General features: G+C 48.0%; 1 protein-coding gene across 4 annotated transcripts in view; it reads right to left on the bottom strand.

Annotated features, from left to right (window-relative positions):
• Positions 1-17,618, bottom strand: part of BCL11B (BAF chromatin remodeling complex subunit BCL11B) — a 97,163-nt gene that overhangs the window by 71,006 nt on the left and 8,539 nt on the right. For 2 of the 4 annotated variants that reach the window (XM_030003745.2, XM_030003762.2), the window contains exon 2: positions 11,108-11,476. In XM_030003745.2, the coding sequence (XP_029859605.1) occupies positions 11,108-11,476 (369 nt within the window). The remainder of the gene's footprint in view (positions 1-11,107; positions 11,477-17,618) is intronic. The other 2 variants (XM_030003752.2, XM_030003772.2) reach the window with 1 other exon arrangement.

The raw sequence follows: 17,618 nt of genomic DNA, 5'->3' as shown, positions 1-17,618 counted from the left end.
TTTAAACAAGAGTTTAAGAGCTCTGTGGTAAAGCCACATATAGGGGTCTCAGACAGCTACTGGGTTTGAGCTTCTTTTTGTTGGTGTTGTCCTTTTTTAATTCTTTAAATAAGCTACTCAAACGTAGACTTCTAGGAGCAGAGTAACCAAGATGCACAGTAAAGTGAACCTCTAGGCTTGCTTTTATTTCTAGTTAATAAAAAAGAAATGTTTAACCTGAAACACAGGCCCGAATTTCTAGCTGTTCATCCCCATCTTTTTATTTTCTTGGGACTCACAATCGAATACTTTTGAGAAGTTAATTGTGTCACAATTAGTAACACATTAGTCCTCTGATATTTTTAATAGCAACCCAGGTTTTTCCCCAAGGCACTTAAAAATGGCAGGCTCGGCTATACTATCCTTTTTTTAAAACTCCCATGCACTTTCTTCTTTAAAAACCTCCCACATGCATTTCACTCGGTCTGAAAATACCACCACAGATCTTAATCCTGCCAACGCTTACAGCCGTGCTTAACTTTCTGCACATCAGTAATCCCGCTGACTGCAAGAGGACCGTTGGCGTACCTACAGCTCGGTGCAAGCTAAGGATGAAATCCTGCCTTCGCTAAAGCCAATGGCAAAACCCCCATTGACGTCAATAAGGTTATGCTTTGATATCCAGTTTGTTGCAGGATTGGGACCATCCTCATTTCAAGGTACTTTCCCAAAGTCTTTTTTGTTGTTTTTTTCTTCCTTTTTTCTTCCTGCTGTTTCTCCCCCTCACCTCCCACACTCACTCTTGTGGGGCCCCATATTGAGACCACTTGAAAACTTCTGCCTTTCAAATCCCTCCGCAAGGGAAACCCCCTCGCTGAGACGGGAAACATCCTTTGCAGGTAAAGCTGAAAGAAACTATTTTGCCCCGCTGCGTGCGTTGAGTAAACTAATTAAAACCTGGGAACTTGGGTTCCAAACGATGCCAAGAAGCAATCGTTAGTATGAGCTGAAGTGAAATGGAAGCTCCAGACGTTTAAAATTAGCTGTAGGGAAAAGAAAAAAAAGGGGGGGGGGGGAAGCAGAGGGAAAGGTTTTTTTGTAATTTTACCGTCAAGCTGACGTGGTGCGGCTTGGACTGCATGGGGTTAAAATGAATTGGGGGGGCTTGCTCTACAGTGAAGGGGGAAAGCGCTGCTGAAAAGCAGGGGAGAGGGAAGCAGCGGCAGCCGGCTCGGAAGCGCTGCAGTGCTGTGAAGAGCAGGCAGAAGTGAGCAAACCAGCTGAACCGCTTGCAGAATTAATCAGTAACAAAGAGGCTGGAGCTGTTGGCGGGCTTCAGCCCTTGAACCTGGACTCTGCTCTATAAATTTCAACTTGGAATGGCTCTCTACTTGTTGAAAGACAGGTTGGCTCCAGGCCAAGCCATAGGGGGAAAAAAAAAAAAAGAAGGCAAAAAAAAAAAAAAATTCCTTCTTGCTCAGGAAACTTCCCTTCAGTTTCTAACTCTTTTTATGAGCTAGTAATAGGGCACTCCAGAAAACGGGAAACGAAAAGCCGGTATTGAAAGGAAAAAATGAGCCGGGAGTTGGTTTAATAAAGAAAATAAAACAAGTAGGTGCTAAATTCAAATCTGGATTTTGCCTGCGCCCAAGTACATCAACTATAATAGAAGACTTCAGAGCACCTCGCCAATAATTCAAAGGAGACTTTTACAGTTACATTAGCTGGCTACAGGTTTGACGCTGAAAATAATAAATGTCTTAAAAGAAGAGGGCTGTTTAATCCCTGTCTGCAGTCTCGTCATGTTCTCTCCTCCCCCACCACTCCACCTTGTTTAAATGACCATTACAAAAGCAGCATGGTATAAAAAACACGTAGAACCATCATTTATTCAGCAGTATGTCTTTCCTCTCTTGTTTTTCCCCTCTTCAAACAGGGGTGTGCGGGAGAACCGACGCTCTCCTCAGGCTCTGCTCATTGCCAAGGCAATTTCAGCCACAAATACCCTGCCGCCGCGGTGCTTTCCCAGCGTGAGCAGACAAGGAGCGGGCTGGGGCAGAGCGAGGGGCTGGAGTGCGGAGGGGGGGAGCTGTCAAAGTGAGAAGAAAGAAGGCAAACATCTATTCAGAGGCCAGACGCACGGAGCAAGGTCAGCTGCAGAGACACAGCCCCTTGCAGCAGCTATGCAATTACGTCCGAAGTCTGCACAGCACCGGGAGTCCCACAGCCTGCATGCAAGGGCTGGACCGGAGGATCTAGGGCAGCTGGAAGAAGGTGTATAATGGTTTTAATTGCTCTTCCGAGGTGCTGAAGGGTAGACGAGATGCTCTTTAGCTAGAGCAGGGGGCTGATGCTCTATACCACTTGCAAGAATATGTGCAGATAAAACACCCTAATGGGAGAGTGGAGAGAGAAAGACGGTAAGAGCCAGCCGTGATCAAAAGGTGAAATAAAATATCAAAATAAAATGCAGCCTAATCAGAGCATGGAGGACAGGCACAGACAGTCTCTTCACCAAAAGTGGCTGTTAAGGTAAATTAGATTAATCACTCCCATTTCCCTTCCTCCCCAAACTCCCTTGTTTTTAATGAAGGGGCTTACTGCTGTAAGGCTGAACGCCGTCCAAGGCTGCTGGACATTTAAAGCTATATACGTAACACGCCTGCAACAGACACACATCCTGTACTTCCACTTTCCAAGAAAACTGGGATCTGCCACTTGGTAGGTCTTTTCCATCTGCAGCTTTTATGACCCTGCCGAGGGACCGGCGAGCAGTGTCCCCCTTTTCTCACTCAAGAAATACGCTACCAAATGCCAGAAGAAAGCGAGTTTAAGAGCTGTTGGGCTTAACAGTGGTTTGTGCTGATCGCGCTCGAATCTTTCTGTATAGGCATACATGCAAAGAGGAAAAAACAACCGCTAAGTAACCACTTCACATCTGCCATTAAGATTATTAAACTCCTTACAAGCAGTATCTACCCCAGCTTCCCCACTACACACAAACATACACACACCCCCAAGCTCTGCAACATGGCAACTGGGAGCCAAGACGGCTCTCCTTTCCCCGCTGCAGCAACCACATTCATTCCTGTTAAGGGGTTAACGATTCGTTTCCACTACTTCTCTCGAGAAAACCTACAATGAAAACATTGGCTCACGAAAGCGTTCTCACTGCCAGAATGCCACAGCGCGAGTGAAAAGTCCGTTTTGTTTTCATTACATCTCTGGGATTTCCGGCTTAACTCCTGAGCTTAGACACCAAATCCCTAGATACCCCACCCACCCACTTTTTCTTTTTTTTTTTTTTTTATAACATTTCTACTGAACGGCCCACCAATTACCATTTGGAGGGTAGGAGGGAACGGGGAGAAGGAACCGTGCTGAAAAGGATGCTCTCGTCAGAGTGAGCGCACGCATCTCCCAAGCCGAGAGCTACCCAGTTTCTCTGGGCTTCCAGAGTTGTCCACTGAGACACACAGTTTTATTTCTATACCTGGCCTCTCTCCTCTATTCCTCACCCTCCAGGCTCCCATCTTCCCACTCGGCCACGAAAGCCAGCGCTGAAACTCAGCCCCAAATCTATGCCCTTTGAAGTTATGTGACATGACATAGAAATCCAAGCCTTTCTTGTACAAAAAAGTATGATTACTTCACAGGGGTTTTTTTTCTCCAGTTAGATAGAAAAATGTTCCAATCTCCAAAAAACCCCAGAAAGGTTCAACCTTTATGTCACAGCCGATTTGGTCACTGTGTGTATAGGCAGCGCAGTTCAAACACAGGCTGAGAAAGAAAAACAATCTATGGAAAAGACATGAAGGGAGGCAGCCTAACGCTATAGCAGGACTTCTGTCCTGCTGAAGCAAAGGAACCATTTCTGTGCCTTTATGTATTTATTCGCCGTCAGAGAGGAACAGCAACTTTCGCTATCTGTATGGGAGTTTTTCTGTTTTATAGTACTTCCACGCAACCGGCTTTCCTTCGACTACATTGCAGTGCAAAACTCCCCTGTGAACGCACACAAACTGCTTTCTTGCAGTCAATACTCCACTGAGCACAAACCTATTGCTATTAGTCACATACACACAAATGCCAAAGCAGTCTATGGGATGGTCGGGCACTACTTTTACTTTGCTCTTAACAGTTGCTCACAAAGTTGTCAAGAAAAATGAGTAACGACTGGCTGACCAGTGCCTTTTCATCATTTACCATTAGTGTTGTCTAAAAAATCTACCAATCTAATCTTCCATGCTAATAATAATCAGACATATACACAGTTTCTGGTCTCCCACACATGGCCCAAGTAATTTCACAAGAGGGCCCAAATAAAGGCAAAAAAACACTTTGTTGGGTGACATTTTGACTGGGCTCTACCTCTGAGTAAGTCCAGAGTCCTTCCACTGAATTAAAGGAGAGTAACGGCAGTGCCAAGCTGGTGCAAAAAAGCAAGTTTTGCTCTTAATATGCTCCTGATACGCATCCACCCCAGAGCGAGAAGACTCTGGCCACGTGTACTGAATGACCTTCTTAAATCCCCTCTCATCAGCCTGCAAAATGGCATTTCTGTCGAAAAGGTTTTACCTAGCATTGTCACACGTAAAACCAAAGATGACTATAACTAAGAGAGATTGGAGAGAGAGAAAATAACAGCAGCAAGCTCCCGTTCCGCAGTTCGGCACCCTGTGCGTTCCGGGGCAGGTCCCCGCTTGCACCACCGGATCAATCTGGCATGGCACCGCTGGTTTCAGGGGAGTTACCCCAGGTGAAACCGGGGCGGAGTGGGGCGAACCGGACCCCCTGCCAGTCCTCCAGCACTGGCACCTGCTGTCTCAGCCTCGTGGGAGTCCAGCTAACCACACACAGGGCGCAGAAAATAACTTTGAAAAACAGGATGGTGAGAGGAACAAAACAAAAAGCTAAAAACCAGAAGGGAGAATCGAGGGCATAATATTCCTCAGCGTTTTTTTCAGTCTGCTTTTAAAACTCGGTGCGATTCATTTCACACTTGACTCTTGGGGGTGCAGGGAAAGCCTTGGTGCCCGGTGGGACCAGACCCCCGGGCAGGACATGCCTGGGGCGAGCCGAGATGGCGGCAGGGAGAGGGCGGCCGGTGGCCCCCGGGGCCGGGGCTGATCAGAGGGCACCGGAGCCACACCACATGGGTGCGGTGGAGTTCAAGCAAGGGGAAGAAAGGGTTTCGTAATCGGCAGGTTTCTCACCTTTAACTCTTGCCGGGATTCGCAGGGTGCTTACCCCGGCCTTGGCGGGAGATGCCGTGCAGCGCCAAGCAGCCGCGGCCCTGCCGCTCCTCACTGCCAGCTAGGTGGGCAAGCCGAGGATGGGGGGCTGCCAAGCCGCCACAGGACGCCCTCCACACCAGCCCCCCTAAGGATCCTCCAAAGGGGGATCACAGCAGCTGGAGAGCCTCCACCTGGCCTCACCAGCAGCCTTAAAACTTGAAGCCATCAGCGTTTCAGCTGCCTCTCGTCATGCTTGAAGCTGCAACGAGCCAGGGAAGGGCTGCCACCACGGCCCCCCACCCCCCCGCCATGGGCTGGGGGTGCCCTGTCCCCGGAGGAGAGCCAGGCTCCCCCAACGTGCCCCCCACCCTGCCCCGGGTACAAGCAGGGCTCTGGGTGAGATCACCCGGCTTGTTTTTCTCCCCGCAACCCAAGTCAAGACCTCAGCGGAGGTCCCCGGGGGCAGGAGGCTTGCTCGTTAACACCGCTCTCGGGGAGCCGCAGTTGACACCTTCCGTGTGTCGCTTCCCCCCCCCCCATACTGCTTAGCAACACCAATTAGCAAAACACGTTGCTAAATACCTGGTGAAGCTGCAGAGGAGGAGGAGGAGGCCGCCAGGTAACTCCTCTGTGCTCAGGGAAAGCCTGGCAAACGTGAGGGAAGAAACAAGCCTGGAAAAGCCTCCCAAAAAGGACTGCAGCTACAACCCGAGTTTCTCAGGCACTGTTGCCACACACTTCTGGAAGCCTCTTCTTCACCTAGTGTTTTTCCAGGCCTGGCTGTGACAAGTCACTCCTGCGAGACCCACCGCCCTGGGGAGGTGCTGGCAGCAGGACCCGGTGCCATGGCAGCCTCGGGAAGGCGATGGCCCCCAAGCCCCGTGGCGGCTCGGCACTGCTTAGGACACCTCTTCCCAACCTGCCCGACATCGCCGCCACCAGCCTCAGGTTGTTTCAGCTCGCGTTTTCCTCCACTCACGTGTGAAGGCATCATGATGGCTGTCTGAGTCCTACAGTTAATATGGGTCCATAATGGTACATTGTAAGTGAATGTCTCAGGGTAGACAGCAATAATAATTAGCTGTCATGATTTGAAAAAAGGATAATCCATGCCATTGAGTTAACAATCACTCACACAACACACATGGATTTAACTAATCTTAATTTGGAGAAAAATAACAATTCTAAATATATCAAATAGCCTATTTCATGGCAACCTGCGGCGGTGTTTATCTCTGGCTTCCAGCACATGCGAGTTATTTAGTTTCTCTCACTGGCAGTTTTACCATTCAAAAGCCTGAAATGAACATTCATGGAGCAGGGGTTGCAGTTAAATCCTGCCTCTGACAGGGAGCCTTTTTTCACGATGCACATCTAGTTCAAGTACATAATGTATAGAGCCTAGCACTGGTGGCCGGGACTGGATGAACGAGGAATTCCAATCAACCCCCTCCCCTTTCCTAGCACCATCTTTGCAGAAATTAACTATGCTGGTGTGTTATCGGTCCGCGAGGGTACGCCATCCCAAACGTGTGGACCAGCCAGTGAAGCTGGAGAAGGTCTGGTCCAAGAGGTGCCTGCCCCAGGGAGGCTCCCTCCTCTCTGCCGGGGTTCTCTGCAACCATCCAGCATTAAAAACAAGCGGGCCAGTACTTCTTCTTTAATCTGGATGGTTTCAGAGAGTCCTGCTAACAAACAGCCTGGTGGCCTGCGAGCCCAGCAGGGCCATGAGGAGGACAGGAGATACCATCAGTCAAAGGACAGCGGGAGCCACCTCCCCGGGGCCTTCTTCAGCCAGGACAGGTCACCTGGTTATGCCCAAGCTCTAATAAATATGAAAGATAAAAAGAGGTATAAAATACAATGGTGGACTAATTTTTTCCAAAATACCTGCCAGCAGTGAAGTGAAAGAAGCAGTGACTGATAACTCCTAGCCAACTCATTGGCCTGGCTGTGTTTTGCTGTGCAACAATCTGGTACATCTGTTCGATCCTATCACACCGTCTGTATGAGAGCAGAACTGATTTTCAAACAGGTCAGCCGATTTAAAAAAAAACAAACAACTTTACAGGATAGACTGCTCATAAGCAAGTCACGTCCTCCCAGTGCCAGCTAACATGCTACCACACACCTTACGGACAGTGGTAACTAAATGAAAGCGCCTTGAAAAGCTTGGATTTGCAAGTTACAAGTCAGGAAAAGATGACAGACTTCATTTTCAGAAGGTCTTTAAAAGCTGATTGTGGAGATAAAGTTGCCTTTGTCTCTACAGTTATCTAGAAATGTCAGTTGGAGATTTGCGTTGCATGCATGTAAATTCTTGCAGACTCCTGAGCTCTACCTGCCTCCCTCGAAGCGGCACAAGGTCTGTTTTGTGGTCAAGAGGCATTCAGTGACCAAAGCAAGCAGAGTTACCAGGAAAGAAAGAAAGGCAAAAAAAAAAGAGGGGAGGAAAGACCTCAGGACTCCGGAGCACTCTGCGCCAGGGTGAACGCTCGGTGGGTGCTGCATCCCAACATCCTCATGCCCAGAGGGAGGAGAGGTGCAATGGCAGGGCCAAGCTCAGCGCTTGATGTACCCTCGCTGCACTCACCCATGGGAAGCTGTAAGGTTTGGGGGCTTAGTCACACCGCAGAAGGCCACACAAATCATTTCGACCAAATAAAAAGGTCTACAAAAATAACACAAGATCAAGGAGAGGAGCTGAAACCTATTTGAGGGCAGCAGCGGTGGCAGCATATTTCAGGGAGCCAGAGTGGCGAGTGGGTGATTTCTGGTTTCCCTCTTCAGATATAAAGACTCAATTATCTTTGAACAGCTTGCTTTACACATGAATTGACACATTTATTTTACAATAAATAACTGAAAGTTATCTATGTTTCCTTTACTGTTAATCTACACAAAGAAATAATAAACAGAGCTTGTCTACAAAAATGCAACTACTGCAGTCCTCAGAATTCAATTAAGCTAAAATAATTAATGCTTCCACCATATTAAATTACTTTATACATTTGAGCCACTGAAGTTTTTTTATTCTTTAATCTTTTTTTTGCCTTTTTATTTAATAAAAAAAAAGTTAGTTTCAAAGTAGGGGGGGGGCTGGCTTGGAGGGGGAAAAAGAGCATGATTTGCTGTTAAAATGTAATGGTCTCCTTTAGCTGACACAGCATGTAGAGTGTTTTGTGCCTTTGATTAAAATAACATTTTAAATGCTTTGAACAAACATATCTCCCCATACTTCTAAGGGATTATTTTACATATTTCTTGGTGGAATAAAGAAATTCATTCTTCCTGTCGCAGTACAGAAAGGCTAAGAATATCTTTCGTCACATATAAAGTAAAAATACTGTAGGCTGTTGCATTATTACCAAAAAAAAAAAAAAAATAAAGGGAGGGGGTGGCGGGGTGGGAGAAAGCTGCCTTAGAGATTAAGTTTCCCTTTTATGAAATCGTATTTAGTCTCTTTTTTTAACAAATCTAACAACAATGCTCTACAGCCGCTCACTGGGAAATACCTTTAATGTTAAATGCAGATTCTGATTTTCTTGGCTAATGCAGAAAGCCTTTCTATTGAAATATAAATAAGGGGTTTGGTATATCCCACTAAAGCCTTTCCAGTGAATGACTTCTGTGGGTTTTTCATGGCTACCCTCCATGGCTGTAATGTGAGGCTTTTATCCTACTATTGAAAACTATCCGCTGCTATTAAAAAAAAATATGGAAGGACACTGCACCTTTTTATCTCGGAGCTGGGCTCCTAATTGAGAAAGCATTATTACTGCACTATTTAGTGGATGTCCCTATCTCCATGCACTGCTGAGAAAATGCCAATCAAATGATAAACCCTTTTATTTTTCTCAATTCAAAATCTTTCCTACATATTTTCATTTGATATTCAGTTTAGTCTGAAAGAGATTAGGTGCTCCAGATTGGCTTTTAAAAATTTTTTTTTTATGCCTTTTCCACATGTGAACATCCCCTTCATCCCCTCCCCCAGCAGACTTTCTGCACAGCGAAAGCGTTAGTTATGTTGATGCTGACCCCCAGAAGCTGGGATGGGACGGCACTCTCTCCACTGGGCATAGCCATTGAGGTATTTCGCTATGGACTGAACTTGGGCACAGATTAGTAAGAGGTGAGGTCTGGACTGCAACTACAGCACAGGTCTCCTGGACCAACCTTACTAAGCACTAGGCGCCCTCTGCGAGGGGCTGAGTGTCATCAGCCTGCACAGAGACCAACAGCTATTGACAGTGCTCAGCACCATCCAGGAGGCCTTCAGCGCAGTGGAAGAAAAGGTCCTGAATACTTCTCTTCTGCTCCCACCAAACGGGAAGCAAATCTAGCCCTCAAAGCTGCTATACCATGAGGTAGTCATCTCAGCCAAGAAATGCATTCACAACTGCAAAAGGATGGGGAAAGCTGAAAAAGGATGAGGAAAGGACAGGGTCAGGTCTTACAGTAGGGTTGCTTACAATGCTACAGCACAGGCTGCCACTGCTAATGTCCCCAAAGCTACCAGCTGCCCCGTCCCAAGATGGTGACTGCACCCAAAAAAAATTCCTGGAGGTCAACAAGGTCATCAATGGATGGCTTATGCCCTCTCCTAAGAGGCAGATCATCTGGAGATCTGAAGACTGCAGCAGTTCAAAGCCCACATCCTCATTTTTGTGATGGCCAAGCCCATCAGAGATGCTGGGGACTGACTCGGAGACCTCCAATGCTAAAAGCGGGAATCTCTTAAGCTTCAGTTGTAAAGATAGGAGCCTCTCACAAGTCTTCTGGGGATCCCCTCGAGGGAACATCTCTACTACAGGCAGGATCCTGGACTGTCAGATCTAATCCCATAGGGCAACTCCTAGAGAAACTGGGATAGTGGCAGCAAAGACAAATTACCACTGGTCTTCTGTATGGGATACAGTCGGTTTGAACAAAAAAGGCCCATTTGAGGGGAGATCCTGCTGTGTAAGATAAAACCCCCACTCACTAGCAGGGAACAGAGCCTTCCTTTCACCGCTGCAGAGGGGAGGAACGCCCTGCACGACGGAAGCGGCCCCACGCCGGGCGCTCTGCAGGAACCGCTGCACAGCAGCTCGCCCAGGTGGGTACCATCACCCGCCTGCCCACCTCTGAGCCGGGGAGGCCCGCTGAGTAAACGTTAACTGCACCACGTACGAGAGTTTAAGGAAAAGGAATGCCTGCAATTTGCTCACCCAGGCCAGCCTGTGCTCTCGTCTCCTCATTCCAAAGCGCCATTTGGGGAGTCCGTGTGCGTGGAAGTGTCGCCCACCCAGCTCCGGCCATGCGCAGAGACCCAGGACAGGCGGCACAGGCAGCAATGCAGACCAGGAAGCTGACATCTACCCCAGCAGAAGGACCAAGCAAGGACCTAATGAACCCCTGCTTTAGTCCTTAAAACAAATCTTCTTCCTGCTGCAGTCAGTGGGAAGAGGATTTTTCCACTGAATTCAGTGGGGTTGGGATTCGCTCCTTCCCAGTGGGTCTGCATGTGACAAAGGGTATCTGAACTGGACTGAACTGAGCATCTCACCAAAGTCCCCTATCCCTCCGCCACTGCTCCCTGCTTAAGGATTCTCCTGAAGTGGTTTCTGACCCCAACCTTCTGCTTTTTCCTACATGTACAGGCTGTCCCTCGGCTCCCCCAGGGGATTGAGAGGCCCCTCTCTCTGGGAGCTGGCCCTGCGCAGATAGCTACACTGAATTAAACATGGGGTGGACAGCCCTGCTGAGCCCTGCTGAGCCATGAGGATCCTCCAGACCGATGGCTCCTATAAAGACCTGTTATTGAAGCCTCTGTTTCATGGCGCTTTCTAGAGGGCTCTCGTTAAAAGATTACCTAGGCAGTTGATTGAGTGTAAAACATGCTGTACCTGCAATGTTCTCCTGCTTGGGGCAAATTCCTTTTGTAGGCGTGAGAAGACGGTCTTCTTCATCGGGTGTGACTTGGATCCCGATTTCCACTGGCTCTGACACTTTCCTGAGCTCGGCGCGTGAGGAGGGGGGAGGGCTGCTCTTATCCATGCTCTTTTCATAGCAGGCACCACCAGTGCCATTGCACTGTTTTCTCTTGTGCTCTATAAAAACCAAGATGTCTCCCAGCGGGAAGTTCATCTGACACTGTCCACAGGTTAACAAGTCGGGGTCTGTCCCGCCTGCGGTGATGCTGATGCCGCCCGGCTCTGCTATTGCCAGGCTCTCATCCTCGTCGGCGAGTGCCGGTTCCACATGGTCAGCCTCTGCTTTACATGGACAAGGAGAAAGAGGGAGGAAAGGGACGAGGGGAGAAGAGAAAGAGATTGCTTTGAATGTTCACAGACTCTGAAGGATGCATCACGAGAGGCCCAGCTTCCCCCCACCCCCCCAGAGAAGCCAAGCCTGATGAGATCTTTCTTTTATTTTTCAGCTTTTCCGCTCTCCCAGAATGATTTCAATATATTTTGCAACCAAGCCTGCCTGAAACAAAATGGAAAGGCTGACCTGGCATAGCTTTCCTGACAGCTCCTTCCCACTGCTGCCAGCGCTGCAAGGATATCAGCAAAGAGCCATTTTGCGAACGTTCGAGCCCCGAGTCACTTTCTGAAATAGTTCCTCTCTTTTTATCCCACCTTCTCATTCCCACCGCGTCTCCCAGCCATCTGGCCAAGGCCCCATCCAGCAAAGCTTATGCACCCGAACCTCTCCTCCTATTTCAGAGAGAGGGGGAAAGCTTGTGTGCTCCAAACAAGCAGGATCAGGCTCCCTGTGGCATACAAAATTAGCACCACCTTGTCCCATTACAAAGATACCGGCAAGGTTAAATGACCAGCCATTAGCAAGAATTACAGCAAACTATTTGCAAGGGTATGGTACGCAGGATACAGTCTCATGAGAAGTTAAGGGGTTTCAAAATCGTGTACAGCGGGAAAGAGAATGAGGCACTTATTTAACATACTGGAATATTGGCTGAGCCTGAAATCTTCCACTCTATTTTCCTGATGTCAAATAACTGTGCAGTTGCTATATAGGTTAATAAAAGTTTTTTGTTTGAGTCTGACCCATGGACCTGGTGGATTTCATACCATTACCCCCAAAGACTGGGAAAGCATTTCTGAGTGACCTGCATCAGTTTTAAGAAATAAGTAACTTCTCATTTCACAATCAATAAAACACAGTGCATTTTTAATGGGCATTTAGAAGATAATTCTTACATTATAAAATAATTATGGATCACCATCCATTTCTGGGGCAAAACGTGGGTTTTAGTTTGTTTTCTCTTGTTCTGCTGTGTAACTGCCAAATCATACAAACCTTGGTCTTTACTCAGGCAAAATTTCCACTGACTTTTGCCTAAGGCTGTTTTGCCTCTGCAAGGACTATAGGATTTGGGCTGAACAAAACAGAGGAACTAACAGTATGTAAATCAGTGAGTGAGACCTCTAATCGAATCAGGATTAAAGGAATAGGAGGAAAAATGTTCTCTATTAGCCCAAGCAGTTTGCTTATGGATTTCCTGGGGAAAGCAAGTCACCCAAATATCTCAAAGAAGTAAGACTGAGATAAACAGATGTTATAACCCAGATCTGGATTCTCCTCCTAGCCGAAAACAAAAGGCGTTTTGTCCCGCTCTTCAGCAAATTGCAAAAAAAAAAAAAACCACATAGGAAAGGGACAAGAGGTAGAAGGTGAAATGTATTACCTGGCAACAAAAATGGTTGAGCCTTGAAAAAGGCAGTTTAGAAAAAGAATCACCCCCATTTTTGCCTTCCAGAATAAATACTTGATCGGTGTATCTACCAGCTGTATTACATCAGAGCTCACTAACAGCAAAGCGGAGAGCAGCAGCAGCACCAGCAGGAAAAAGACGGGGACCCCAGAGAAGTGCCCAAGCAGGGACCATCCTGCTGGAGCAAACGATGGGCACAGGAAGGCTTCGGTTTCCTAACTCACACCAAGCTTACCAAATACACAGCACAGTACTCATTCTGAAAACCATTAATTAACTTTTCCCCCTTAATCTAAGTTTAAAAGGAGTTTGAAGACAATACTATGTAATTAATTCACCAATTTATATCATGAAAAGATGCCTCCTTGCCTTAGTGAAAATGTAACCATAACCTTGCGCTCAACAGGGACTGCTGGGAAGGGAGCGGGTGCCTGCAAACAGTGTGTCACGATGCAAAAGGTAATTATTTAGTGCTGCGGTTCCCTTTAATGATCTAACATTGAGCAATATTGTTTATATTGAAGGGAGCTTGCACCTTTAATTACCAATTACATATACATCATTTTAGAGCCAAAAGAAAAGGACTGTGAAAAGGGTCCTTTAGAAATGTGCGCACTATTTCTAGGAAGAATTCCTATTAAGGGGGAGCAGTGTGTCAAAATATTAAAAAAAAAACCCATACAGAGAGGCACACACAGGCACGCAGATACACACGCGGGAGATGGGACAAAGAGCTGGAAAAGACAACACGAAAACAGGAACTGAACCAAGGGTCGTAAGGAAAAAAGGTGGCAGAGGGGGAAAATGCTTGTTACTAGTTTCACCTAACATTCCTGTAAAGCCTTCAGATTAAAGTCTGTCTCTTAAATTACAAACACTGAATTCTGGCATTTATATATATGTAACAAATAAAAAGAAAAGCAAAGATCTCAACTTGATTATCTTTTTGATGTGAGGATTTTTATTTTTTTTTTGCCTGTGATTTACATTGTGCTCTTCAGAAAATGTAGCAAAACTGCTGCATTTGATAAGGGTCCTGACCAGGCATCTGTGGAAACATGAAGGAGGTTTGAACAGCTAAACTGTTGCAAATTCTTTCTTTTCAGTTCTACACTTCATTTGAATATTAGTTAAATCCACATATGCCTATTCGCTTACACTCGCTCACTCTCTCTTTCCAAGGACTCTGCAATGGCATTTTTTTTTTAAATAACATCTGGTATTCCTTCATATTTTGGCAGTCATCACATTACCAAAAATCAGCTTTTCGTTTTCTTGGTACACCGAGCCCTCGTGATCAGTAGTAATTGGGTTTCAAACTATCAAAAGATTTTTTTACTCGACTCTATTTCTGATTTGAGCTTAATAAATCACCAAGCATGAGACCATCCGTACACCCAATAATGCAGAAGCTATATTACATCCCCTTATTCGGGACATGGAAAACAGATACAAAAGAATGAAAACCAAAATACTGAATAGATCTTCAGATACGTTTTATCCATGGCAATTTGGATTTTTATTTTTTTTTAACTCGGAATAAAAAAAAAAAAAAAGAAAAGGCTTCCTATTGACAACTCAATTAAGCCATTAAAAACCTACATTCAAGTAACATTACAGCAGAGATTTAAAACCCACAAAGGAAAAGAGAAAAAAGCCTGCAAGTCCAGCCCGTAACGCATCGGGTCATGCCTGGTTAATACAACAGCCAAGATCTTAGGCTGTTTAAGGAGTCCTTTAATACCAATGGGGCAATTTGGGCCAGTCTCAATCTAAAGTTCTGACTCCGCTTGTGTCTGTGGGTTTCAAATGAGTCGCTTCACATTATTTGAATTTAACTTTGTGGTTTTATTGCTGTTTGTTGGTAGCTGGGTTTGGGGGGAGGAGGGTGTTTCCTCACGAGTATTTATTTAAAATTAATTTATAATTTTTTTAAGAAGGAGAAATCAAGGCACACAAAAAAGGAGAATGAAAAACATCTCATCTCCCTTACGTGGGAAAAGGAAAAAAAAAATGCAAATGAGCTATTTCCAGCCAGGACTCATGCCCTGGTTCTTCCAGGTGTGTTAAGGTGTGCCCGGCATTTTTCTTGCACCCAGAGATTCCTCTGAAGAGGATTGCCTTGGCGTTGCCTGCCTAAGGAGCACAGCGAGTCGGGACGGGCGATCTATGGGGACGTGAGTGACACTTGTTGTCCAATGGCTTCATGAAATTAACGCAACCGGAGAATCTAAACCATTTGCTCTACTCTGAAAAGCATTACACTTGCTGGCTGGACTCTAAGCAGCATCTCCAAGCTCTCTGGCTGCCTCCCATGGCAAAATACAGTGGACAAACCCCTCAGTTCCATAAAGGCACTGTCACAAAACCACCAGCGCTCCTACTTCAGCATGGTGACATCATTAGAGCATATGCGCCCCATGCAAACAATACTCTCATGCCCAGTATTAAAGCGAATGCACATGCTAACTACTTTCTGCCTGTCAGATGTCTCAAAATCATACCCATTAACAGTGAAAAAGACTGTGTTACTAAAAATCATTTCCAAGGCCTCAAAGGACGGAACCGTGGATACTTGTTCACAGCGTTTGGGTGAGGCTGGGTCGAGGCAGCAGTAATTTTTTTTTTTTTTGCCTTTTTATTGCACTGCAGAACCAAGGTAAGAAGGGATCTAAAAGTTGCCAACTTATTCTCTTCCTTATTCTTCCTGATCTGCAGTATCAGAAGGAGGCAGAGAAAGGGGGAAGAGGGAACGTTTTGGTGCCGGGCCAAAGCATTGCGTGTGAAACCTCCCCTCCGTGGCTGGTTTCTGCGCAAATCGATAACGGGACGGTTAAGGCGAGCGCTGCCAGTGCCTTCGCCGCAGAGGTGCTGCTGGGTGCCCTGCCTGCCCCGGCACCCCGCTACGGACACCGCCTGCCCTCGTGCCCACCTGGGGGGGCGAAGCAGGGGCTGCCCCAGGGCCACCCATCTCTGGGACGAGCTGGGGCTGCCCAGGGTCCGCCACGGGGGTATGGGTCCCGGCGCCCAGGCACGGGCAGCCGCCCGCCGGCGTGCTGCAGCGCGCCGAGCACGCCGTTCCCCGCACGCAGTCGCTGCTGTCTTGAAGGCACATCCAGAAAGAGCTCAGCCCGGCTGGGGAGCGAGCACAAAGAAGTGAGTCGCTCTTCAGGGTGTTGGCCCAAAGCAGGCCTGAAAATGATGTCCCTTCAATCAACACCCACATGTCACATTTACTGTAACATCAACGTGCTTAACGGAAATAGCGCGGATCACATGCTCTCTGGCTGGGTTATCGCCGAGATCGGTGTCAGGATCCTCGCTGCACAAAGACTAATGCTGCGCAAAGCGGGCGACGCGGCTCCTCGCCGTCGAAGTTTATCAATAACCTGTTTTCAGAGCCTCCCCGCAGCTGCAAGGTGCAGAGTCGAGCTTCTGCCTACATATTGCATCAGCATCACGCTCAGCGGTACTAGGCACCGCTTATCTGCCATCAATTTTTAATTTTTCTGAGGGCTGACAAACAATCGTTCAGAGTATGTTACATTTTTTTTAAACAGAAGTCTGAGGCTGACTCGGCCAAAAGAGGCGACTTGATGGGGAAGCCCCAGAAACACGGGGGCCCCGCAGCTCTGCTGCACTTTCCGAGCGACGACTCCCCCACACAAAGGCGGCCGGAGCGGCGGCGAACCTCCGCCGCGCCGCCCGCGCCTGGCCCCGGGGCCGGGGCCGCCGCCGCCGCCGAGCCGCCGCCGCCGCCGTCCGGTCCGGTCCGGTGCGGTCCGGTCCGGTCTGGTCCAGTCCAGTCAGCCGCTGCGCGCCAGCCCGCCCTCCCCGCGTGCCGGACGGCAGCACGGCCCGGCGCGGGCCGGGCCGCCACGGCGGGTGGCGGTGGTGGCGGTGGCCGTGGCGGGCTGGCCACCGGCACCTGCCCGCAGCGGGCGGGATGGAGCCCGCCGCCCCCGCCGAGCCCCCCCCCCCCCCCCCCCCCCCGGCCGGGTACCGACAGCGAGGGGACGGGAGCGAGGGGATCGGGACCCAGCGGTGCAGGGATGGGGCGGGGGGGGGGGGGGAATAACCGGTTTCACTCCAACGCCTGAGCAAGCCCCGCGCACAGCCGCCAGTTAGAGGAGTCCCCTGCACCGCTGGCGTGTCAGACAGCTTTTGCAGAAGTATCCCGAATCTCTGGGAAGAGCGGTTTAACCCTCCGTACACACCTGAGACGGAGCGAGCCCAAGCACCGCCACAAAGAGCCGGGCAACGCAGCGGGGTTTGGGGAAAAGAAGAAGGAAAACGACACAATAACCACGCCGGACCCAAAACGGAACAAAAGCCAAGAATATCCAAGGAGCCGCGCGAATCTCCAACACTTGTCAGATGTTATTTCATCAGAAACTATGCACAGTGTTAAGGAAGGGAGTGGCGTGTCTCCGCTTAAGTAAACTATACGTTCATAAAAAAATATTTACTGCTTTTGAGAGCAGAAAATGCATAGGCTCTTCTATAGACTGCAGAAGCTGTAAATCTCTGCAGATAAAATGGGATGTGATGATGTGATATAAAAGCATTCTTTGTTCCCCAGTGAATACATTTGTTTTATTTAAAACTAAACGACAACCAAGGAGAGAAAGGAGCGCTCGGTGCCACAAAAGGAGAAGGAGCAGTATTTGGGTACAGGC

The sequence above is a fragment of the Aquila chrysaetos genome, chromosome 2 (genome assembly GCF_900496995.4).
Source record: "Aquila chrysaetos chrysaetos chromosome 2, bAquChr1.4, whole genome shotgun sequence".
In the NCBI taxonomy this organism is placed as follows: Eukaryota; Metazoa; Chordata; class Aves; order Accipitriformes; family Accipitridae; genus Aquila; species Aquila chrysaetos.
This window is presented reverse-complemented; position numbering and strand designations above follow the sequence as displayed.